The sequence below is a fragment of the Rhinolophus hipposideros genome (assembly GCF_964194185.1).
Source record: "Rhinolophus hipposideros genome assembly, chromosome: 26".
Taxonomy (NCBI): domain Eukaryota; kingdom Metazoa; phylum Chordata; class Mammalia; order Chiroptera; family Rhinolophidae; genus Rhinolophus; species Rhinolophus hipposideros.
This window is the reverse complement of record NC_138072.1, coordinates 1,745,559-1,771,302: the sequence shown is the minus strand read 5'-3', so window position 1 is coordinate 1,771,302 and position 25,744 is coordinate 1,745,559. Positions and strand designations below refer to the sequence as shown.

The 25,744-nt window shown below is 48.7% G+C and overlaps 1 protein-coding gene across 1 annotated transcript in view; it reads left to right on the top strand.

Annotated features, from left to right (window-relative positions):
* The first annotated feature begins 286 nt into the window (after nucleotides 1-286).
* Nucleotides 287-25,744, top strand: part of NR5A2 (nuclear receptor subfamily 5 group A member 2) — a 91,390-nt gene continuing 65,932 nt past the window's right edge. Inside the window, exons 1-4 of the mRNA XM_081039048.1 lie at nucleotides 287-523; nucleotides 4,242-4,360; nucleotides 5,870-6,011; nucleotides 8,272-8,915. Coding sequence (XP_080895174.1) covers nucleotides 442-523; nucleotides 4,242-4,360; nucleotides 5,870-6,011; nucleotides 8,272-8,915 — 987 coding nt within the window. The 5' untranslated portion in view covers nucleotides 287-441. The remainder of the gene's footprint in view (nucleotides 524-4,241; nucleotides 4,361-5,869; nucleotides 6,012-8,271; nucleotides 8,916-25,744) is intronic.

Here is a 25,744-nt window from a genome sequence, read left to right as displayed (position 1 = left end):
CACTTGGGAGCGAGCGCGACGCCGCGGGGAGCGGGAAGGGGTGCGGCGGAGGGGGACGCGACCGTGCGGGCCGCGGGCGCGCGGTGCAGGGGCCGTGGGAGGCGCGCGCCGTCCCGCAGCAGCGACAGCGGCCCCGCGGCGGCCCCTCTCCCCGCCGCCCGCGCTGCGCGCCGGGATCCGCGCCCCGGGCGGCTCCGCCGGGTCTGCAGCCCCGGTCTCCTCGCCAGCGACTCGGGAGCTGCGGGGCTGGACGGCGCGCAGGGGTCCGGACGCGCGGCGCGGGCGAGCAGGAGGAGGCGCACCCCCGCGAGCCGACTGACCGGCGGGGAGCCCCCCAGGCGCCCCTTCCCCCTTCCCGCCGGAGGTGAACCTGCGGCCACGTTCAGGTGCGGGGCTTGCGGACCGCACTGAGCCCCTCTCCCCGCCCGCGGCCGCCTTGTCATGCTGCCCAAAGTGGAGACGGAAGCCCTGGGACTGGCTCGATCGCATGGAGACCAGGGGCAGATGCCGGAAAACATGCAAGGTAAGCGGGCGCGGCGCTCGGGTTCCCGTGGCTACCGCGCCCCGGGCGCCCCGAGCCTGAGTGGCCGCGCCGGGCCGCGCGCGGGCGTCAGGCCCCCTCTCCAGGGCGGGCATCAAAGTTTACGGCTCTTGAACCGTGCGGGGCGGGGGTTTTCCTAGCGATGCGTAATTGGCCGCTTCTAATTAAGCAGAGGCGGGGGGAGTTCTAGCTGTCTGGCAGCCCGAACGGTGGCTTTAGGCTAAAGGACTCGAGAATGGGAAAGTCGGTCGTTCTAAGACGTGGGGTGTCGCACTGGAAACCGGGGCAGGATCTCAGTCACCGGAATCGGTGGGAAGGTAACCAGTGCTCTTGCGTGGAGGAAAAACGCGCTGCCTAGGAAAGTCACCTGCAGAAAGAGAGGGTCACCCCGGCGAGGCTGGTCTTAGGTTTTAGAAGGTGGGCACCCCCAAAAGCCCAGGCGATCCCCGGGCAACAACTTCAGACGTGTGGGCAGAACTGAAGGACCAAAGTTGGCCCCGACCCCAAGCTCAGCGCGGGTCCTGCGGAGGGAGAAGGGCGAGCTCAGCAGCCTCAGCTTCATTTGCACCCCGAGAACTGGGAATGTGGGAGCCCTGGGTGTTTTCCCAGCGCCTGATAAGTAACAGACACAGCGAATCTCGCTGGTCATCTTTTCACCGCATTCCCAAACAGCGCTCCCCGATCAGGCTGTACCAGGCCCTTCAGAAGTTTGTCGCAGTGGCTCTGGGCCGGGAAGGGAACAATGCTAGGAAGAGTCACCGGTGCTCTTCCATCCTCGCCCCTTCCCGCGCGCAGGAAGAGCGGGCCGGCGGGCCTGTGATCCCCGAAGGCTTCCTGCCATCCCCGTGGGGAACTTGAAAGGGCCGGGAGGTGCGGGGAGCCGAGTTCAGGGCTGGTGCACGCCGCGCCGAGCCCTGGGGCCTGGCGTCGACCCGCGCGCGCTGCGCAAAGCGGGTGGCCAGGAGGCGTGCGGAAGGCCTGGGGTCGGTTAGCCCTCGGCGATCTTGGGGTCTCTCCAATCCTCCAAGAAGGGCTGTGTAAGTCCCTTGGGCTGAGGACCCTGAGACTAACTTGAAGATTGGCTGCGGGGCCGAGGGTATCCCGGTTGGCCCAAAGCGGCCTTGCTGCTGGTCCTGGGATCCTCGAGAAGTGGGGCCGTGGAGGGCGCGGCGCCCAGAAGCCCGGTCCCCGGTCGCCTCCGGCGGCCGAGAGGGATGGTCCGTTGGGCGCCCGTGAGGCTGGCGCGATTCTTGGGTTCAAAAGGGAACTTGCTGCTACTCGTCCCCGCGCGCGCTTTACCGAGGGACGCGAGGAGACGCTGCAGCCCGAAGTCGAGGAGGCAGGGGGAAGGGTTTGGGGAAGGAAGATGGGAGGGAAAGGCCATTGTAATATTTTCTTTGTAAAGTTGGAGAGGGGCGTTCGTGACACCACGTAGTGCCCCAAGGCAGAAGGGTGGCTGTCCCTGTGTCCAGGGCTGCAGAAGAGCCGCCGGCCGCGCGCTCAGCCCTGAGCTCCGAAGCAGCGTGGGAAGCGCCTGGACACCGCTTCCCCGAGGCTCCGCGGCCGGAGAAGAGCCCCTGGGGACGGGTCTCCGTTCCCGTGTTTGCTCAGGTCTGAGCCGGGGACGCACCACAGTCTGACCGGGTGGGGAGGTCCCGCTGCAGCGCCTGCGGCCCCAGCTGCCCAAGGCCCCACGGTCCCCTCCACTTTCTCAAGACGGGGACTTCTGGGTCCCGACGGATTCGGTTCTCCAAACGCCTACCTGGGTTGCAGCACCTAGAAAACTCTGCGAGACGCCAGGTGTGGCGCAGCGGCGTGCGTCTCCTCGCACGGCCTCCGACTTCGCCTTTTCCAAGCTAGTCCCCACCCGGCCCGGGTCTTCGCGGGGCTGGGTCCCCTAGCAGCGGTGGCCTCATTGCCCCTTAGGTGCGAAGTCAAAGTTTACTTCGTTGGGGGACGGGGAAGTAGAAAAGACACGGTAAAAAAAGTACACTTTTCTTCCGTCCCTCAAACGTGCCTCAAACAATCGTCACAAGTTTTCGGAGACGTGGGGCATGAACGAACTTCTCGAACCGTCTGCCTCCCCGAAACCCGAGCGCGGCCCCCTGAGGGCTGGGACCCCGGCCGGCGCCGCAGGAGCGCCGCGCTCAGTCCCCTTAGTTCTGTGTCGCGGAGCTCAGCGCCTGACTTTTCTGGAACACCTTCTCCCTGAACCCCCCCCCCCCAATCCCCACCCCCCAGCAAACTCTGCCTGTCTCCGGCTTCAGCCCCAGCCCAGGGTCTGCGTGGTGAAGAGACGGCTCCACTCAGCGGGTGGATGCTGTGCGCCCAGTGACACCCCCTCCCCACGGCCCCTTCCGGGGCCCTGCAGAATCCTTAGAGAAAAAAAAGAATTTGAAAGAGAAGAGGGGGACGAGAGCAAGTCTTTGGCTCGGAGGCCTCCACAGGGCTGGAGTGCCAGGTACTTTGGGGGGGTCGGGGGGGTGCTGCTTCTCTCTTTCCCGTTTGGTAAACAAATCCGGAAACTTCTGCGCGGTCATCGGTTCCCCACCCCCCACCCCGCCCCCTGCCAATGCCACTGATTAACTTAAAACAAACTGGACCCGGTGTTTGCGCGCCTGTGTTAACCGAGATTGAGCAAGTGCGCCCCGGGGGTTCACAGGACGGGGCCCGAGGGCGCGCGGCGCCGGGCTTCGCGACCTGCCCCTCGCCCTCGGTCCCCGCGCGCGGACGCCGAGGCTCGGGAAGTGACCCGACCAGGTACGATCCCGGGCCTCCTGGCCACTGTCCTGCGCGCGAAGACGCCTCCGCAGGGCTGCGTCGGAGGCAGGCGGTCACCCGATCCCCGCGGCCTGATTTCTGTTTAACTTTCACGGGGCGATCCGGGGTGTTTAGATTTTTCAGGGAAGATCGGAAACATGTGAAGTTCATTACAGGACTTCAGGGCTTTGCAACGAGACCAAACCCTCCTGTGCCTCTTGTCCTCCCCCCCTGCCCCCACCCCCTGGTCCGGGAGCCCTCCCGTTCCCCTTTTAATTTTTACAGGAGATTTTCAAATGCGTGGAGATGAAAGTGTCCAGATCGGGAGTCCTGTCGGTGCGGAAATGCCTGTTTCCACAAACGCGCCCGATCTGAGCGTAGGGAGCCGCCGGCTGCCGGGACAGTGGGGCTGCTGAGAACCGGGTTTCTGGGGCTGGAGTTTCTCCGCCAAGTGTTTGCAAACCGGTGTTGCCGTCCTTACTTACTATCAGCGCGGTGCTTGCTGCAAACTTACTTCAGGAGTGGGGCAAGAGTGGGTATGCTTGTTTGCCTTCCTCCCGCAAAGGCGACGGTGTTGGAACTCTGAGCAGGGTTCAGAGAAATCCCGAGTTGTTACTGTAGGCGATTCCTGTGTCTAGTCTGATTGGTCGTTTTGCAGACTTGTGTTCAACAGTGGCCACTGGATACATGTTTAACAGAAGTTGGAAATATTTTTAATTAAAAAAAATACACAAACTGCGCGCTCATTGATGCCCAAAGATGCTTTACTTTCACTGCAGAAAAGTAGTTCTCTTCAGTACACCTGGGTAAAAATGATTTTCATTTTATGTTTTCCCTGGTGGCATTTGCCCACCCATCACCGCAGTGCTTTTCGTTGCAGGGTGAAAACCTGCCTAGGAAATTAATGGGATACCTGTGTCCATTTCTCTTCTTGTTCCAGGGTCTCAGTTTAAAATGGTGAATTACTCCTACGATGAAGACCTTGAAGAACTGTGTCCGGTGTGTGGAGATAAAGTGTCCGGGTACCACTATGGGCTTCTCACCTGTGAAAGCTGCAAGGTGTGCTCCCAGGCTGCTACCTGAGAAACGGGGTTCAGAGCCCAAGCCAACCGCTGGGTTCCTGGTTAAAGCTCAACTGGGGCCGTCTTTTTTAGACCCAATTAAACATGAGAGGGAGAAAGCGTCTGAAGGAGCTGATTCTTAGAAATATGTGTCTGATTTAATTCAAAAGGCAAAGAAATTTATGCTGTTTAGAAAACTGCCACTCTCGTGGCTTTAATATATTTTATTGTAGTGAAGTGATGTCGCTGTAGGAAGACTTCTATTTCTAATGGTCCTAAATATTGATTTTGCTTGACTTATATATATTTAAAGCATCGTTGTTCATGAGAGGAAACATGACAAAGTATTTTCCAAATACCTTTTAACTTCAGCGTATTCTGTGCTGCAAGTCTACACGTTTTATCCACAGACATCAAAGTATAAATTCCCAACGGTATGATTTCATCCTGATTTATTCTAAAAATAATTTTTGGAAATTTATATCATACAGAACAAGAGAGCAGATCTTAGTTTATAATAGAGCAGTTTTCACAAATATATTATAGGACCTATTTAAATGCAAGGAATTTTAACACGTAAAATGTACTCTATTGTTACTAATATCAACTAGACATTAAGGATTTATCTCAGACCTTTTTGATGTGTTCCCAACAAATTTGATACTCGATGTTTCTCAACGTTTTTTTAAAGCAGAAAACTCAGTACGATTACTTACAACATTGCCAGGAAAATCCCTTCATTTTCGATAACAAAGTAAGATTGTTTCACTTTATGGCTAGTAGGATAAACAGAAAGAATACAGCATCCTGGTAAAGCTGTTATTATATTATAAAGCTACAAGTGTTATTTTCGATTAATTTCTTGAGTGAAATACAAGGAGAGCATACACTGCTAAAATTCAGCTCTCTGCTGTACATGCTTTCATATTAGTTTCACCCCCCCCCCTTTTTTTTTTAACAGAGTTCCCATACTGGAATGCATTCCAGTGGAATTATGAACATTTTCCCATTTTGCTCTTTAAATCCTTTTGCTTTTAACTACCTAATGTTGACATTTGTAAAAGATCTGACATGTTTTGCTATTCAGTTTTTCCACTGGAATTTTGCAGTAGTTTGTCACTGAAATTGTATTAGACTACTTAAAAACAGTGCAGATTCTCAGAGTACCTGTCTCTGGACGTGAAGGTTAATGGGAAAACAGATTGTTTTTTAAAAATTGGTCAATATAGAGTGTATTTTTCTCTGATGAAATGGTGTGGAGCCAAATCTTCCCAAGATTTGATGTAATTCTTCAGGAATATAACTCTGATGCCAGAAAACCCCTCAACTGTAGCCTGATGCTGTTTTGGGGGTTGATTGTGTTAACGTGTAAAACAAACCACAGACTCTCAGAAAGGCTCAAGTGGTGCAGTGGAAAGATTGACTGGTGATTTCCTTAAAATGAAACAATGGAAAAGAGGCATGTTAGACCTCTACGATATGTCTCACTATTTTTTCTGTCTTATAGGGATTTTTTAAGCGAACAGTCCAAAATAATAAAAGGTACACATGTATAGAAAACCAGAACTGCCAAATAGACAAAACACAGAGAAAGCGGTGTCCTTACTGTCGATTTCAAAAATGTCTAAGTGTTGGAATGAAGCTGGAAGGTAAGATTCTTCTCAACTTACTGCCTGTGCAAAGTCTCCAAGGACATAGAATTGAAAACAACAGTGTACTTATAACATGGTAACATTGCTTCCCTCCTCTTGTAACACTACTGGCAACAATGTAAGAGTTTTTATGTTGTGTTACTCAGAGTAGTGTGTCTCATTTGAACGCTGGCAAAATCAACCAGGAAAAAAAATATTAATGTCAGTTATGCCCCTCCCGTTTGTTTTGTTTCGTTTTGGCAGTGGATGCATTTGACACTAAAAAAGCCAGGTCGATGAAAACAAAACCCAAGAAATTCCACTGAGAACAAATAAAAATAATTTGTAAAAAAAAAAAAAATCCTCAATTTAAGTTTTCAAGTCAGGATACCCTAGTAACAGTTTGATCGGAATCTTTTCTAATAGGTGTGCTTGTCATAATTGTCACTGTCAATTCCATGATTCCTGAGCAAGGGTTTAAAGCCCTGAATTATCAGAAGGGGTTTCTGACGTAGAGTGTCGTTTTTGATAGGGTGGGAAAGCACTTTTTTTTTTTCTTTTTTTAAGATAACGACTGAGCCTGCAAAATAGAGAGTTGAGAAGCGGGAAACATGAAACATAGTGAACTATGAAACCAGTAGCAAGGGTGACACAAGAACAAGAGAATGCTTCCCCAAAGGCCACATACAATTTTACGTTGATGGAGCAGAACCCGTTTGTACAATGTACAGATTGGCAGGTGGTAACGTTAACATGTGACGGCTGAAAAGATTCTGTAGTTCATGGGCTACTGTGGTGTGTTGCTGTTTTTCTGCCTCTCACCTACTGACTTCCACAGATTAAAGCCACTGCAAAGATAGTAATAATAAGGACTACATATCACTGACATGTGCCAGGTACAGAGCGCATTTTCTTTGATCAACGAGGCACAGGCTAGTAATGGTGGGAGCTTTTCTGTTGTGTGGAACCCAGACTTGATAGAAAGACCCCCCCAAAATCTCCAATAAATCTGCTGAATTACTAATAGATCCCTTCCCAACAGAAGGAGCCATCTTGGGTATCACGAGAGCTGAGAAGTCTGTCTTGCTTTTAAGCAGAGACTGAAAGGAAGCAGTTGATGCTTCTTAGTTTTTTTGTTACCAATCACTTTTTATTTTCCAACAGTGAAATATTGTAGTAGACACTTACTATAGTAGGAGACCTTGAAAATAAAATGTTAAACATTAAATCTTGTGATTTCATAGGATGTCATTTAATTAATTAGTTTATTTTAAAAAAGAAAAGAAAAGAAAAACACTGCATTTCTTTACCTTAAAAAGTGTGCTTTCTTAACTATAAGTCACAACTATAAGGACTCATACTTCCTTATCAGGGTTGTGAATCTTCAATAAATTATCATCCACATGAAAAGCTCTTTATTAGCTCATGCAGTATTCTGGATACCTAGTATTCACAATAAATTTTTAATGCTACACTAATCCTACGATAAAAAGCTCAAAAACATCACCTCAAGCCATTGCAGCGTGACATAAGCTGTCTGAGTTGCTGGTTTCGGCCTAATTGCCATTGGCCACCGTGGGATCGGAGAGAACGGCTAACTTATGAGACAGGACCACAGACATACAAGCATCGTGACAATGGGCTGTCTTCACAGCTTCTGAAATGAATGTGCTTTCATTATATCCAGTTTTGCTTAAGTTAAAAACAATATCTGTGGTTATCTGATGGGTTCTCATCACGTCCAGGTGAAAATGATTTTCTAAGAAAAGTACGTACCGAACCCTTCTGCTGCAAATCAGCCAACATGGCTTTGGAGGAAGACGTTCTAAGGGAAAATATTCATGATTTAGTCCAGAGATGGGTTACTTCATTTTCTTTCCCTTTCAGCAGTTTGAACTTCCATTAAGGAGAATCACAGTGGAACTGGCATAATAAAAACGGGTACTCATAGTAGAAAAACTGATCCTGTTTCTCAACCATAGAAAGTGCCCTCTGTGTGTGGCCCGATGAGGACGTCTCTGTAGCCCAGTGAAGGGTTAACACAACCCTGCGTATCCCAAATATGTTTTTGATGACAAGCACACTTGGAGGAAAAAATTCATGAATAAGGGAAGAGGCCAGGGCTTTGGGGGGAATCTCTGTGGGCTATTTTGAAGAAAACCACACACATAGCACTTCTGGTCAATTTGCAGTATTTTCCAACAGCTGGAATTCTGGGGGATGCTAATAACTTACATCTTCATACCCTTACTTCCTTTTCTTTTTTCCCCCCCTCTAGCGGTAAGGGCTGACCGAATGCGCGGAGGAAGGAATAAGTTTGGGCCAATGTACAAGAGAGACAGAGCCCTGAAGCAACAGAAGAAAGCCCTCATTCGCGCTAACGGACTGAAGCTGGAAGCCATGTCTCAGGTGATCCAGGCTATACCCTCAGAGCTGAGCATCTCTGCAATCCAAAACCTCCATTCCGCCTCCAAAGGCCTACCTCTCAACCATGCCGCCTTGCCTCCCACCGACTACGACAGAAGTCCCTTTGTCACACCCCCCATCAGCATGACAATGCCACCTCATGGCAGCCTGCAAGGTTACCAAACCTATGGCCATTTTCCCAGCCGGGCCATCAAGTCCGAGTACCCAGACCCCTACACCAGCTCGCCAGAGTCCATCATGGGCTACTCCTACATGGACAGTTACCAGACGAGCTCTCCGGCCAGCATTCCGCACCTGATCCTGGAACTTTTGAAGTGCGAGCCGGATGAGCCTCAAGTCCAAGCCAAAATCATGGCCTATTTGCAACAAGAGCAAGCGAACCGGAGCAAACACGAGAAGCTCAGCACATTTGGGCTGATGTGCAAAATGGCGGACCAGACCCTGTTCTCCATCGTCGAGTGGGCCCGGAGTAGTGTCTTCTTCCGGGAACTTAAGGTATGTTGCCTGCCATGACCACTCACAACGCCCCTTTCCAGAGACACCTCTCTCTCTTCCTAATTCATACCTCCCTGCTGCTGGACATACATTTCTCTTGCCTTCCTTCTTTGTGTGATTTACAGAAGTAAAAGAATTGTAGGACCTTGGCTTCAGGACTAGAGCAGCTTAACTCTGTGAGGCTTTTATTCTGCGTATTCTTAATTGGCAGGGTGGGGTGACATTTAGTGTAAAAGATAGGAAAAAACGGGTTTGTTTGGGCTTTTTGTCCGCTTTTTTTTTTTTTTCTGGAACAGTAGGATGTCTTTATTTATTCCCTGTAACTCAGATGGTTTATGGCTAGAAAATTTAAGTCTGTGTGAAAGAGCCTGGTAATCTTTTTAAAAATTATCAAGTCCAGAGCTGAGTTATGATGGTGCCATTTCAAAAGGAAGAATGCCGGCACTCAGCAATGTGTGGATCCTAAAGAACGTGGGTGAGCCCACTGCTCAGTGGGATCAGGTCTGTATTTACGACCTGTTCCCCTTGCCACTGGGTGGGTAAAGCCTTGGTTTTCGGAGCACATTCCAGTGGGTGTTTGCTGTCAACGCAGGGGGGATTGGCAAGGGCTGGGGGCCAGTCTGCTGGGCTCGGGTTTTAGGTAACCTGTGTCTATCGTTGATTTTAATGCACTAATACATGGTAAACACAGTGCTTGTTTGTAGAAGGGTCTCTGTTTAACTGCATCATTATTTTATTTCCTGAAACTTAAGCCTGAATTAATTTGGGAAAGTCATATAGACGTTGGGAATTGCAGAGTGGCTATCACACCAACCACACTTGGTAGTCGGTGGTTTCATTCTTTGTCTTGAAAACAAACGTGGATTCTGGATTTGATTTCTAAGTGTATCTGTTACAAAATCAATGTCTTCCTTTTGCTGTCGTGGGGGTGGGGGCGTGGGGAGGAAGGAAGAGGGGGCGATGTGCCTGCTTAATATTCGCCATCTCTGATCCCCTTGGACCGTTGGGGGAGATTTTTAAATCTGAGAGGAGGACAGTAGAAAGCAGACTTTTTGTTTAAAGGGTTTTTTTGTTAAAAACTGTAGATGGACTAGAGACGATTAAGCAATGAAGCGCTGCTATTTGTTCATGGAAAGGAGAAAGTTATCTGAACAGATCCAACTCAGTGAACAGACCCCAGCATACTGCTTTTCTCTCTCACGTCCCTTAGTGCTACAGGGGAAGGTGGCCGAAGCCGGGATGTCAGGCTGCTGAGTTAGCACCCTTAGGCCACTGCGTTTCCGAGTGTGTCACCATCTGTGATAATCAGGGTCTTTGTCATGAAAACAGAAAGCCACAAAAACTTTCCTGGTGTTCTCACACTCACAACTTTGTCTTTAAGAGAACAGATGAGCTTTTTGAAAATGAAAATGAAAATGACAATTTAAGTACAATTGAAAGGTCAGGAAATATCAAAACGGGGAAAGCAGAGCCTTTCCTGTGAGATGGACTGGATTTGAATTCGGCCTTCGCCACTTTAATACCTGTGTCTTATGGGCGGGCTGTCAATCCGAGGAGTTTTCTCATCTGTAAAACTGTTTATGTGATGTTTAGAGGGCAGGGTGTGGAGGGAGTAACAATACTTCTATTGAGGTTTAGCAAGAAATAAATGAGGCCAGTACCGGGAGCCTAGCATGGATGATACTCAATACATCGGTGCTCTTTTAAAGTGGTTATTATTACTGTTTATGACAAGTGTGTGGAGACTTTACAAAAATACTCTCATATTCAGGAAAAAGCATGCAGTTGTTGTTGGGAAACAATGTCCCTACATGTGCTGTAGTAGCACGATTGTATAATAAACAGTCACCACTGGTTCAGGACCTCAGACTTGCCCGGCAGTAAGTTGGGCATAAAATGGATACAAAGTTGAGTAAGACAGAAATATTTCCTGTCAAAGACTTCAGGAGAAGACGGTTTCATAAATAACTATTAAAAGAAATAAAGACGCTGAAGTTGCATTTCACAAATCTTCAGACGCCAGGACCCTGCACATTATTTTATGTAAAAAGGAACCTTACAGAGGGAATATGGATCACTACGGTGGAAAGTCGAGTACTGGGAAAACACTCTTTCTCCAAATTTCTCTGTTCTTCCCCCTGTAGCGAAATTCTATGAGACTCTTTTATAGGTCAGAAGCTTTAATATTTGGCTGAAATACAAGTACCTTTGGGAACGGGCATGTTAAAGTGTCACCAGTCATTTACATTGTTGTGTAATGCATTTGTCAGTCTTTCGTGAGACTATAATTTAAAAAGGAAAGGGAAAGTACAAACCACTGGGGGTACCTGCAGAAGGGGGCGGGGCCCCAAGAAAGACAGATTGATGTCGCCTCAGTTTGCCTCAGGCTTACGTTGAAAGGCGTGATTCAATTCAATTATTTTTCAGAGGAGGAAAAGTAGAATTCAGGATAACTTAGAAATAGTTTAAACACAGAGTTGTGAGGTGACTTTCCCATTTGGAAGAATTCCTTTTCCTTTTTTTATAAAGTTGCTTTGAAGCTAGCATTGAGATATGTGCGTCGCAGTATATTTCTCCAAGGCCACAGTTTTTTAACTATGACCTGCAATACGAAACTTATTTTGCACTAGAACTTGGAGTACCAAACGCATCTCACGCATGCACGCACGCACAACTGAACCAAAGTTTCACTAGGCAGTACACGACCTTCTCCATGCCACCCACTCTGATATTTTCTATTCTGCTTCAGTTTAATTTATTTCATGGTTTTTTCAAACTTTCTGGTCGTGCCACACTGCGTTGATCTGACTATTTAGGCATGAGCAGCAGCAGCCCTGTGGCCGCTGCTCCAGTGATGCTTTTGGGGCCATCCCCGGGTGCTGCCCACCTGCCACTCCACAAGCCCCTACCTCCTGGCGTGGCCTCCAAGAGCCCTGAAGCCCACAGCCCATCCTCACGCTATGTCCCTGCAAGCGTGGGGACCTGGGGAAATGCATGCTTCCGCGTTAAACGTTTGTGTCTTTCTTCTAACTTCACAGCAAATTAGCCACCGAGAGACAGACGAACAGGGCAGATCGTTTATAACTGCACCACCCCGAGAGGAAAAGTCACATATTTGCTCCTGGAAAGTAATAGGATAATAAGGCAATTTTGCAAATGACCTCTTGCTCACGCTCCCCGGACACGTTATGTTCTCTGCCGTGTATGAAAGAAAACATGGATTCCATTTGTTGACTATTTAAGGAAACAGAGGGCCAGAGGAATTGTGGGGGGATTGTTTGTGTTTCTACATATTTACAAGGTGTAAAAGAGGTATTGTGGTTCTCGTTCAAAAGACTAGAATGAGAAAGGAAATTAGGGCTCCCCAATTTGCAGCTTGAGAAATTGCACAGGAACAGAAAAAGGGAGGGAAAGATGGTATATTCATGTATAAAATGCAATGTCAGAGGAAGGTGATGGGGGAAGACAGCTAGAGGACATCTGTAGAAGTGAGCTGCTTGTTTTCCTCTGCCCCTGAGGGGGCCAGTTCTGATCTCCGGCCCAAGAGGAACCAGTACTCTGAAACAGCACGTAGCCTCCAGACACTCTTGTCCTAGCAGCACAGATTTTCCAGAACTGGGAGGGCGGGTGGAGATGCCTTGACCCTGCCTCCTGCTTTTACAGATGGAGAAACTGAGGCAGGAGAGGGCGCATGACTTGCCAAGATTACCCAGCTGTTGAGTGGCAGCTCGGGGACTGGTAGATTCAGGTCCAGCCCCCCCCCCAGCCCCACCCCATACACACGCACGTGGACCCTATAACCTTTGACTCCAGTGAGGCTAAAGCAAACCCCTGGGTTGTCAGAAATCCATCACTGCCATCAATTACTAAATCACTGGTGATCGGCGAGACAGATTTTGTCCAAGTCCAGCCTCCAGAAGCGAATGAGTCGCTTTAGAAGCTCTGGTAATTCTTTCTGGCCACTGGCGGGGGTCATTCAGAGCGGGTCTACCCGCCAGCTTTCTGGCTGCACTTGGGGGTATCCTGGCTTCTGCGTGTTGCCGCCATGGCTAGCGTGGGTTACGGTTTACGAATGTTTGTGAAAACAGGCAGGAAGAGAATGCTGGATTGTGCTGGGTGATAGACGGGCCACTAATCAAAATATTAGGAATGCTTTCTGAGATACACCCTTCCGTTCAACGCACCTCCTAATCTTTAACCCGAACCTGTCTGACAAAGGCCTGGACTCTTGACTTTGTCCTTGTGATTTTGGAGATGGGCAAATTCAGGACCCCCGTCCCCACCCCCCCCCACACACACACTGCTGAGAGAGTCTCTGTGAGTCAGGAAGACTGTGCTTGTTCTTGCCATGATTTCTCTCTCATCTGGGCCCTGACTCGCACAAACCAGAGCAGGGAGAAAGGAATTCCCACTTCATTGACCCACTAATGAATCTGCACCATCTATTTGATCTCATCACGAGACCAGATGTCCTGAGAGGACGCTGGGAACGGGTAGAGAAGATCCTCCCCTCCACGAATGCTTCTGATACAAGGAGGAATACAAAAACAAACAAAAAAATTAAATTAATTCTGACTGAAATACATAACTAGCGTTTCTGTGGAAAATAGGTCTCAGAGACTTGGGGAGATTGTGCCAGAGGAATTCGGCCCCGCCGAGGCCAGTTTTAAGCACATTTTTCTCTGAAGTGCAGAGGCTGGGGTGGGAGGAAGTGCCCCTTTGTCTCTGACGGGTTGCAGAGGCTTTCTGAGCAGTTTTCTTTCTTTCTTTTTAACATTCCAGATCCCTTTCCCCAAGCCCTAGCTCCCCTCTGCCATCCAGTCTGAGACTTACCTGGGTCTGCCCCCAATTCTAAGCTTATTCCTTCATAAGCTTTCTCCACCCTTGTTGTGTGTGTGCATGTCCCACATTCACCTGCCATCCTGCTCTCCTTGGCCCTTGCCCGAGAATCAGGGTCCAGCCCCAGCACCCCTACATGCTGACGTGGCGTCTCAAAGGCACAGTCGGGCCCCTCATTGCTCTGTGTTTTTCCCTCTCTGGATGCAAAGTGGTTAGTCCCAGAAGGAGCTGAGAAGCAGGTGTGAACTTCAGAGAACATCCCATCAGGAAGGGAGAAGTGTTTGCCTCTGAAGGCAGGTGAAAACACCCATCACCCTCTCACCAACTCCTCCGACAAGATGGCAGAACACAGCAAGTGCACTCCAGGCAGGCTGAGAGGAAGCCAGACCCTGGCTCCTCTGCCTCTGGAATGAGTGTGGACGCCCTCGTGTCCTTGTGAGTTTGGAGAGAACGTGGGAGCTGGCAGGTTTGACTCGATGCTCTCTGGGTATCAGGCTTTCGCTTCTCTGCCGTCTCCAGGCAGAGGTTGGACACAGCGGCTTGCGGTCTGGTTGGTCGTGTTGAGAGTTTCTGTTATTCTGGCCTTACTTGCTGTACATGTGTTTTTGCGTCCGTGTTTTACTGACTCAGGAATCCACTATTTTAGTGTGCACCATCCCCTGGACAAGTCAGCTCTTCTCGGTCAATACCATTTGTGCAAAATGGTTCTTTGGGGGCAGGTGAAAATGCCCACCTGACTGCAAAGACGTTGTCTGCACGCGGTCCTTTCCAGCCATGTCATGGGAGTCACGAGATTCCCGGCGGCTGCTGTGCACTCTGGCTCTTTCCCTCAAGGATTACATTTGCTTCTTTCAGGGACTATGCTTTTGCAGACCTGGTTAGACTCTGACTTCCCGCTCTTGGCTCTGGGATGGCCAGTCCCAGTGGTTTCCATGACCATGTCCTCCAGGGGAAGCGGGGCTCATTGGTAGGAGTGTCAGGAGCATGTCCACAGCTTCCTACGGGGTTCTCTTGTTCACACACCCGGTAAGCTTCCTGTTCCTATTAACCTATTTGTTATCTACGAGGCCATGGGGAGAGCCTGGGACTAGCCAGCCACACCCAGAAACCAGAGTTTAACTGGCTTGGCCATTGCCAGGCATCTGAATATGAACAGAGAAGGCGGGAACCATCACTGTCTTTGCTCCCCTCAAGGTCAGCTGGTGAAGGGGAGCGGAGGTCACCTCTGTTGGAGCCTTCAGGCCCTTTTCTGGCTGGGCCCTGAGGACACAGCCCTGCGAGGGGAGTGTGGCAGAAGGCGTCCCTGTGCTGACAAGTGACTGTAACAGCCTCAGACCGCTGCTGTCATGACACTCTTCCCAGGGGACGCATCCACCCACCGCTTCTCCTGCTGAGGGCTGCAGCGGCCCATTGCTTAGTAAAAGTTTGCTAACTAGTTTTTCAACCAAACCAGTCAAATAATCTGTTAGCACCAGCAAAATTAACCAACACACTTACGTCAGTTTGGGATCAGGGGAGCAAGTGGGAATGAGAAAGATGGGGAGAAAAGAGGGACGTGGTGAAAAAGGCCTCAGGAGGTAACACCACCCCCTCCCCAGGCTTGGCCTATGTTAATAGGGGAGAGTTTAGGAGGGTCAGGGTCAGCAGAAAGCACTTCCATTTTCCCGAGGCTGCAGAGCTCAGACAATAGACGATAATAATAGCTGCTGCCATTAATTGAGCCTTAGCTATGAGTCAGACAATTGTTAAGTGCGCCACATGTGTTATCTCATTTAATTCCCCCTACTCCTGCGCGGTGGGCATTACCATCCGCAGTGCACACACGAGTCCGCGTCCCAAGGCCCAGACGCATGCCAATTTGTCCTGGGTCACACAGCTAATGTGTGGCGGTGCTGCCATCAGAACACACACAGACATGGCGGTCTTTGGAAAAGTGGCAAGTCCTGGGTGACAGTTTCCTTGTCACGGGACCCTCAGCACCCTTCACAGCAGGTCTTAAAGCTCCTTTGTCTCCTCAAATGCACAGGGCAGTGATCTTAAATGGGCCCAAGGAAATGCAAATTCTTCCTTTTCTTAATTAGAGAAGGACATTGTAGGAAACGAGTAGGGAGCAGCTAAGTCCTTCCCCTGGGAAGGGGACCAGGGTGTGTCCTTGGTGACAGAGCTCCGAAGCCTTCATTTGCAGAACCAGGCTGTAACTGGGGGGGTGGGGGGGGCATAGAATGAAGCAGGCAGTGGGCAGTGGCAGTGGGGTCCCCCAATAGAAGAACACCTGGGTAGACTCTCCCCACCCCTGCCCATCCAGTGCCCCCCCAGCAGCTCCCACAGTATCAGCAGGAGATTTGGTCCGTTTGTTGCTTAGAAGCAGTATGTGCCTGCTTGCTGAGAATAATGAGGGCCCCCGCCCCCGTACTTAGCCCAGTCCTTGTACTTGCCCAGCAGGGCACACAGTTGCCCCAGATCTTACGGAAGGTCTGCCTGCATTCGCTTCCCTTGTCAGTGTGGGAGGGGTGGGACTCCGTGAGGCCCCGAGTCCCTGGGCCCTGTCTGTGAATGGCATTCACTGTCACACACAGTCAGGGAATGGGTAAAAAACCCTGACGACATGACTCATGGGTGACACCCCTCCGCACACTTTGAAGGACTTTGCCCTCTGAACCTACAAGGTATAAAGTAGGTCTTTTATTTTCCAGGGTAAGTGAAGGATGACTTGGCTCTGACTTATTCTCCTACTTCTTGGGAAGTAGATCATACAAATCTTAGAGGGCTCAACATCCATTTGCAGAATGACTGCATAGAAATTGGGCGTTTCGTCTGTTCTTCACGAGAAGAACATTCCTCTCTCACCCAGGAATGCCACCCACACTCGGGACGAGGACACATGCTGGCTCACCGATTCCAGCAGCTGGGCCTTCCCTCAGTGTCCCAATTCCCTCTGCCCTTCTGTGTGCTGCGAACGCCAGGCGGAGCTTGGGCAGCCAGTGGCCTGGGGCCGGGCCGGCTGCTCTGACATGCTCGGACCTCCTGCATCATTTTCCTGATTTTCTCCACTGCCCCCCACCTCCACCCCTCCTTGTCTCGCTGTCCAGACTCCCTTTTTCCTCCACCTGCTTTTCTTCCCCTCCCTTATTATGCCCCAGGCTTCCCGGAGGCATCTGGAAGCATCGCTTCCTACAGCTGTGTGGCCTCAGGGACCCCGGGGCTGCCCCCCAGTCATTAGCTGTGTCGGCATTTGGCATTTTCCGTGGCAAGTGAAGTGTGGTGGGCTGAGGGCAGCCTGACGTGTGCAGGTGTGAGGATTCACAGCCAGGGCCAGGCAGACGGTGGGCAGATGGGCCCCCGGAAGCGCGGTCTGCAGTGGAGGTAACTTCTGTCCTGAGCAGGGGCGCCCACGCGGGGTCTCCTCCTGGGGCATCAGCTCAGCTCCAGGAGTCACGAGCAAGACAAAATCCTGAGGCTGCGGGCTCAGCCAGGTGAGCGTGAGTGCATCCCATGGAACGCCCGCACGGGAACAACTTGGAAAGCCTCCCCTCACCTTCAGACAGTTTGCAGGGCATCTGTGGGTGGTGGGGCACTTCTTCAGGCGTGTGGCCATGTCTCCACAGTCCCGCAAACGGTCACCAGGGCTGTCTTCACTGCTACCTTTCTCCTTGGAGACCATGTTCCAACACCATGTTTTTGACCCACTGGGACCCATGTGGACATTCCCACGTATGGTGGACTCTGAAGGAAGAGCCAACACCTGTGAGGAAAATGGGAGTCTGACGTGCATGGGGCTCCGGGCACTGCTGCTGCCCCTTTCTCCCAGAAAACTGAAAGAAAACCACAGAAGCCTACATATTTAGAAATGTCCCTAAGATTACGCAACATCGGGATTAACTTTACACCCAAACCTGATCCGACTTCTAATTCTGTAAGAATGCTTTTTCTTTACACAGCAGATGGAATAATTGGCCAATGGGTCTAAAGTCCACCCTTCATTGTGCAATAAGAGCACTGCAAGGCAGAATGTCACCTCCCCCTGATCTCTGCCTTTCATTTTGGGAGCGTGGATGTCACTGGCCTTTCATCAACCATGCACAGTGTTGGTTTTTCGTCTCCAGCAAGACCACCTCACTGATGATCGCATTTCTAAATACCCTGTTTACACAATGCTTTACCTGGGAGAGCAGTATAATTATTTCATTTAAATTAAAAACACATTTTTATGGGAATGAAACACAGGAGACCCTGGAGACATGTTGAATTAAAGACTTAAAGGAGAGAGACGAACCCCTCAGCGGTAACGGCAGCACGTAGACGTCTTGTCTTTACTTTGCAGCAACATTAAATGTCTGCTCTTGGTACTCTGAAAATTCTCAGCATGATGCTTTAAATGACTTTGTAATTAGTGTTTCTGATTCTCTGCAGGCACACACACTCATTGGCTAGAAAAGAATCGTGCACACGTAGGTCTTGGGTCCCAAAGAGTTGTCCCTGGCCAGTCCTGGGTGTCTGTCCCAGGGTTCTGCGTACGTAGCCTGTTTTCAGACGTGTTCTCTGAACCATTGGTTCATTCGAAGGCCCGTGGTTTTACTTTGACCCCCGTATCCTGCCTACTCTGAAATCACCACAAATGGGTCTTTACCACACACGTCCTATCTTCACGGTTCTGCTTGTTTGATCTAAAGTTGCAATGCGTAAGAGGCTTTGCTTATCTCCTAATTAAAGAAAAAACACACACAACTCATTACATATTACATTTCCCCTTGTAAAATAATGACACAGATTAGTGTTTGTGCAGAGTGTTGGCAACAGAATTCTTCAAAAGTTTTCCTTTGGGTGATGAAAAGCGGTTCTATTATTTTGACTTGCTAATCAAATGTAATTGGGTGGCTTGAAGTGCCTTAGATGTTCCCCGTGCCCTTATCAAAGCAGGACGAGTCGCTCGTGGAACTGATGAAAGGCGGCTCTCACGGTGTCCTTTCAATTATAGTTCTTACACAGTGAATGAAAGCACAGCTCTGCGGCTGACAGCGCCAGGCTGTAACGGGCCCTTCACGCTAACTGCGGTGTTTGCTAGCAAACACATTTCTGTGTACTGTAATTGAGTCTTGCTCCAGCTTTGGAGGAGAAAAGCGCTCTGGATCTGTCGGGCAAGTAAATTAAGGGGTGGGAGGGTGCCTGGCCACAGTGATGTTACTGCTGGCATTCAAATCACATCAAGTATCTGCAGTGCAAATAAGAACCCTCACTTTTGGGGGGAATAACTTCCTTTCAACTCATTCGTAGTTTGCACTCGTACACTGGGATCTGGGGCTCCGGATGTTTTGGAAAGAGCTTCCCTGACCACTGGGAGTCACTTCGCTGACACTGTCCCTGAAATGTTGCCGTCTTGAACACAGACCTTCGTGCCCATCACATACTTGGGTGGGTCTATCTGAGGCTTTAGCTTCTGAAAAGGAAGGATCAGGACACTCTCTGCCTGCTTCTCACCAGAGGTGGCATTTTTCGTCAGGGCTGAAACCCATGCTCAAGCAGCCCCTGAGGCACTCCCAGTGTAAATGGCCAGTGGTGACCTAGATCAGGCCCGATTCGGGTTTTATTCATTTACTAATTCACTTGTTCCCTAGCTCATTCACCCAAAGTTTCCTGAGTTCCTACTGTGTGTCAGTGTCCACTCTAAGTTCCTGGAGATAAAGACGGAAGCAGTCTTCACTTGACATCAGTTCTCACTTAAACCAGAGCGCCCTGCTGTGGGTGAGGCACTAGATGGCAAACCCCCACTTGGGAATCCTGCAGGACTTGTGACAGGCACGCAGACGACCCCGGCTGTGCGGGCACTAATGCTTAAGCCTATACTTTAACTGAGAAACGCAATTCCATTCGCGCTGACACAAGCCAGCCTCTGAGAATGTGGCCCTGTGCTAATAACAACTAAGAGAGAGAGAGAGAGAGAAAGAGAGAGAGAGAGACACAGACAGGGGTTTGCCCAGAATGCAGTGTGAGCACTTTGGGGGAGCCGGCCAGCCGAGGGGGTGAGCAGGAGCGTGGGCCAGATGGACAGGTGGGAGTGAGGGGTCAGGAGGCGTTCCTAGCAGACAGCGTGCAGAAACCCAGAGGTACTGACATGTACCCCTGGGAACTGTGAGCAATTCCTAGGCCTGCAAGGGCGCGTGCGTAAGGAGAAGAGGCAGGGAAAGCTGGGCAGCCGAGCGGGGTCACGTACAGAACTTCCTTCTATATGGATTTTGTTCAAGACCAAGAGGACCCAGAGGGGCTGGAATGTAACAGTGACTACTGGGCATGCGGCCGTCACGTCGTGTCACAGTCTGGTTTGGGTGCAGGTTGGCCCGCGTCTGCCAATGGTTAGTGGCACGTGCATTCCAGTGTGTGTACACGTATGTGTACGTGCACACACACACTGCTTGACTTCACTGTTGTTGCAGACCAGGCATGGAGCTGGTATGTTTTACATACTGGACTATTTCTCTTACTGTTTCCAGTAGGACTTTTCCTTGCAGGTAAACTTACGTATTCGAGGTCCTTGTTTCATGTTTCATTGACACAGCTGTAGTGTTTTCAAGTGTCTTCAGTATAACATACTTTTTAACTAGAAAGGCTTCGCCCCCACCCCCCGTTTTAACCTCAATCTGATCTGCTGTTTATTTCAGTCATTGATTTAACAGCACCAAACCAACCTTCTAGTTTATTCGGTGGGTGCAAAAGTAACTGCTTTCTGCAAATTTTTTTAACCTTTTAAACTGCAATTACTCTTGCACCAACTGAATACATACACGTGTGTGTGTGTGTGTGTGTGTGTGTGTGTGTGTTGGGGGGGTGGAGCGCTGTCTAATCCAGTGCATGTACAGTGACCACATAGCTTTTGAAATGATTTGTTCCCGAGTCCCACCTGCAACCTGATGAATTATTCATCCACTCATTCCACACATGTTAATTCAAAACCCACTCTGCCAAGTCCTGGTCTCGCTCGGGATACGGGGCTGAACAAGGTCAACACGGACACTGCTTTCATTGGTGCGCATGTTCGAGTGGGAGTGGAGCATATTGACCAATATAATAATGATAACGTGACCTGATGGGACACAGGTGAGAGATGGCGTGGGGAGGGCGGAAGCCGTTACAGGGGTTCAGAGGAGACTGATAAGCAGAGCTGACACCTGAACTGAAATCTAAATAGCAGGAAAGAGAAACCTGGAGATACGGACACCCGGGTACAGGGGAAGCAAGTGCAAAGACCCTGAGGTAGAAACTGGCTTGGGATTTCCAAGAAACACGAGGAAAGTCAGCGTGCATGGAAATCCGTGACAGAGAAAATAGTGGCTCTGGGTAAGTAAAGTCCAAGAGTTTGACCAGGTCCAGCTCACCTGGGCTTCGGTTTTGTTCCGGTTGGGACAGGAAACCACAGGAGGCTTGGAAGCAGGGGCGTGGCTCCATCATGTTGTCAGGATAAGAAATGATGCCCAGGCTGCAGGTGGGAATGGGCTGAAAGGAGGCGACAAAGGGAGGAGGCCTGGCGTGGAGATGGGGAGAGGCGGGCAGACCAGGAATGTATGTGCAGCTCGAACCCTGTGTGTCATTCCCTCTGGATCTGCCAAGGGACCCGAAACCTGAAGTCCCCCTTCACTCGATTCTAACCTTTTCTATGATTACTCGTTGACTTTTAGCTACACGAAAACCCAGAAATTGTGTGTAAAGGGTCCAAACGTGTTTCAGTAACTGAGGCTGAGGAGTCCAGTTAAGACTGGACCACTGTGCTGACACAAACTGACCAGGCTGCAAACTCAATCAGAAGGTGCCCAGGGAGATTCCTGCCGAGAACATGTGCTGCTTGTTCCCCCAAGACTCCCCTGTTCTGAGATTGGCTCTGGCCTAAAGGAAGAGGGGAGCTTTGGATCCCTTTGTTAGAAGTGTAGAAATTATCTGTAGAAGTACTTTTCTTACTTCAGTATGGATTCTATAGAAGAATTTGACCCAAAGTTTGAATCAATGCCCTGACAGACCAGTTTGTTTTTTTTCATAGTCCTGTTGATGAGGATAAAATTGCTAGTTATTCAAAATGGTCTTTCTAAGCCTTGGCTCCAATCCCTTAGTTATCTTTGTTGTTCTTTTAAGAATCTTTTCAACTCTCTTTTCTGTAATAACACAGGATATCCAAGCCACAGTTTTTCCAAAGCTTCTCTCCCTGCAACGCAGAGCAGTGGGCCGTGTTTGGATTATCAAACAAATCCAGGAGCTTATTCTAGATGAGCACGAATGTGTCATATACGCCAGAATCAATACCTCTGCTAATAATGAGTGTTTTATCTGGGATAAGTCTTAAATCTCCCATATTCCAAAAGGACTTGGTCTCCCACTACCGAGTACCTTACTTCATTTACTCCAGGCGTTGAAAAAAAAAAACACCTGATATCATTCTGTCTACTACCTTTGCAGTTGAAAATACGTCTTGCCAGCTCACTTATTAGCCTGTCAGGGTTCACTTGCAGCAGAGACTGGTTCCGACTTTGTGGACCTTGAAGTTTATGCCATTTCAGAAGATCTTGAGGAAACAGAATGCAAAAACCTATCTTCTCTTTTATACGAAACGGTTAGACCTCGTGCATATACAATGCTTGGAGCCTCTCAGCCTAGGATGTGGCTGTCCGTGGGAAGGTTTCTGAAATTCAAGCTCACTAGTTTTAGGTAAAATTGCTTCTGACTTGCAGGCCCGTTATGGTATTTCCTGTGTAGAGTATCATTGGGGTGAGGAGGGCGGTGAGAATAAAGCTGACACTCTACATGGATGATAATGGTTCTAAGTGTCATCGAATGGGATTGTAGTACAGTCCATCCAACTTGAATAGAACAGATGATAAGCTCAGACACTTTGACGAACTTTCTTTCTTTCTAAAAATAATGTCTCATTGGCCAGGGGCAATCAAGGCAGATGTGCCCATTGACTAAAGACATAACTTTTCCATGAGCAAAACTCAGCTTCTGTAGCAGTACTGACACGTTCTGGCTCTCCCGCCTCATCCATGCCCCCTGCTCACCGCCCCGACTGGCCGACACCACATGGTCCCATCAATTCTACTCCACTCTCCTTACCCTAAGAAACGTCCAACATGCATATTACACAAGTGGAAGTGGAAAGTTCTGGAAGTTCTATTTCAGTTCTGATAAAGGACTCGTAAAGAATTAATACACTTCAATAACAATAGTACTTTATGTAGACACAGGTTCACAAGTGATCTCAGAAAAAAGAGGGGTGTCCTAAGATAAGATTAGGAGACATGTTATAAAGGTGGGGGGGTGGTTCTTCATATTACAGGAATTCAATTTTTCTATTCTTAAGAAGAATCACATCAGAAACTATTAAGTCATCTCACATTTCCTGTTTGATTTTATTTACTCAGTCTTGCCATACTTAAGTGACTATGTAAGAGAAACACTGGAAGGTAATCCCTAAATATGTCTCCATACTATACACACGTCCATGCATGAGTGGTTACCTCTCAGCTGGACTCTAGTCGGCTTGAAAATGGGGTGTCAGAGAATATTCTGATGCAGACCTTCCACTCAAGAGCTCAAAGCTCAACATAAACTTAAAAGGCTTTGAGAAAGTTATTTATTGTATTTATTTATAGTAAATATTTTTTGTTGAGAAAATGCATTTTAACATTTTTTTCAAGTAAGCTTTTTAAAAGTGAGTTTTACTCACTTCCAATATTGTTAGATAAATGAAGTGCATTTCTCGCTTACTTTTCATTTGTGAGGTAGGATGACTGATACAAAAGTACAGGAGAGGAACATAAATGTTCTCATCAAAAAAACAAAGTGTGAGGTGGTTGTGTTAACGAGCTGGATGGTGGGGTCCATTCACAACATCCATCAAATCCCCATGATGTACACTTTAAGTATCTTGCAATTTTATATGTCAGCTATACCTCAATAAAGCAGGAAGATACACCACTTGTACAGGGGACCAAGGGAGGAGTTCAGTACAGGGTTTTAGGCAGTTTTCATGGGCATCTACTTTCCTGTTGGTGGTGAGCAGTGGGACTGTGCTGCTTAAATGAATGCACAGTGGAGCCCCTTCTGCATTAGGCCGTGGGCTTGGCTTTTCTTAATCTTTCGTGTGGGGAGTAATTCAGGTGGAGAGAGAAGGCACCTTGCAAGCTCTGTGAGTCCTATTTTGGAGTGTCTGATGCTTGATGGAGCCAAGAATATCCTTTAATAGACTGATCCATCAGATTTTACCAACTACTCCTGCATCCTCACTAACACTGAGTAGAAAGTCTGTTCAAAGAACCGAGGGAATGTGTAAGGAAGCTTGAGTCAGAGCTGGGCTCTGGGAGGACATACCCCACCTGGTCAGGTGTGTGTGAATGGGAGCAGTGATGGCGCCCTCTGTGTGTGCAAGCTGTCAAGGGAGAACGCGGGAAGAATGGGTAGGGACTCACAGAAGCACGTTGGCGTTCTTTATAAGAGACAGTGAGACGAATTTATCTTTCGCAATGAGGACAAAATGACCTACTTTCCCCCAACCTCCTATCCTTTTAGGAGATGGTCTTTTGGCGCCTTTCTTCTTGGAGTAGGCACTAGTCACCAATGGGGCTGACTGGGGAGAATTTGGGGATCAGTCATCTCATTTGCAGAACACTGATTAGTGTTCTTGGATTCCTAAGTACGAAACACCTACCATGGGAGACACGTTCCGAGAGAGGCACTAATCTCCAGAAAATGCTGCTTCCCGTGCTTTGGCAGTTTGGGTTTACCTACAGCTTTACACCCAATCTCACTTCACCTCAGGAGGCAGGAAACTATATATCGATAAGTAATTATTAGGTCTTAGCTATAACTAAGCTAATATATCAATAATTAGCTTAGATCTTGCCTGCACGGGGGCACTATTTTACAAAGGTTTCTGAGGGGAGGAATATAGATTTCGCTTTAACTTTATCAAAACAAAATGTTAGGTAAACACATCGAAATGACACTTAAAACGGCGGTACCCAAAGTCCGTTGTTTTAATACATTTGAGTGTCGGGCAAATCTAGCTGTGAGGTTACCTCATCGTGAGAACTGGTGAATAAATGTTTATATAATTGCTCCCACTTTTCCTGACTTTCTCAGTTTGATCAGCTTTCGAGCAGAGTACAAAATACTTTCATTAAAAGAGAGCAGTGGAGGTTGAACGCTCTAATTAATAGCTGACTATTTCTCTGATAAAACAACACTGGATTGTCTCCCTTCTCCTGGATTTGGGAGTTGTGATGAAAAGCAGAGCTGAGTGAGACCACGGGAGCCAGACCACCTCAGCCTCTCACGCCGACACAGAGCCAAGTATAATATTTAGCAGATCTCGTTTTCTAAAAGTCTGAACAATTGGTGGTTTCCACATAGATGCGCAGAAATGAGCCTGACCTTGCGGTTGGAGCATTCTGGGCCATGGAGGGCTCCAGGGATGCGGGCTGGCTGGTGTTGGACAGAGCTGCCTTTGGGTCGTGTTGCCTTCGATAAGGCGAAAGACGATAATTCATCTCTGATAGGACTTCTTCACAAGGAAATACTTAGAAAGGGACAGGGTCAAACTCACTTTTCAAAACTCAAATTACAGGAAGAGCGAAGTAAATCTGGCAGAAATTGATCTTTCTGAGTTTGGATGCTTCTTATTCTAGAAAACTCATTGGCTTCAAAGGGAATTCCTAGGTGGAACCACTTACAGAAACACTGAACTCCAGCAAGCAATTTGAAGGGATGGGAGGGTAAGAAGAGGCATTTTTAGACATTACATTGTCTAACCATATTACATAGCAATCGTATTTTTATTGCTATATTTTTGAGTGACAGTCTGTTGATTAATAAATTCCTCATGGATTAGCTCTATGTCGATTTTGCATCATTATCAAAAGACAAAGTTTGAGTAATGAGAATGCATGGTCCACCACAGAAAGTGGGATTCTGGTAATCAAAACACCTGAAGGTCAAATAAGAACAATTTCATA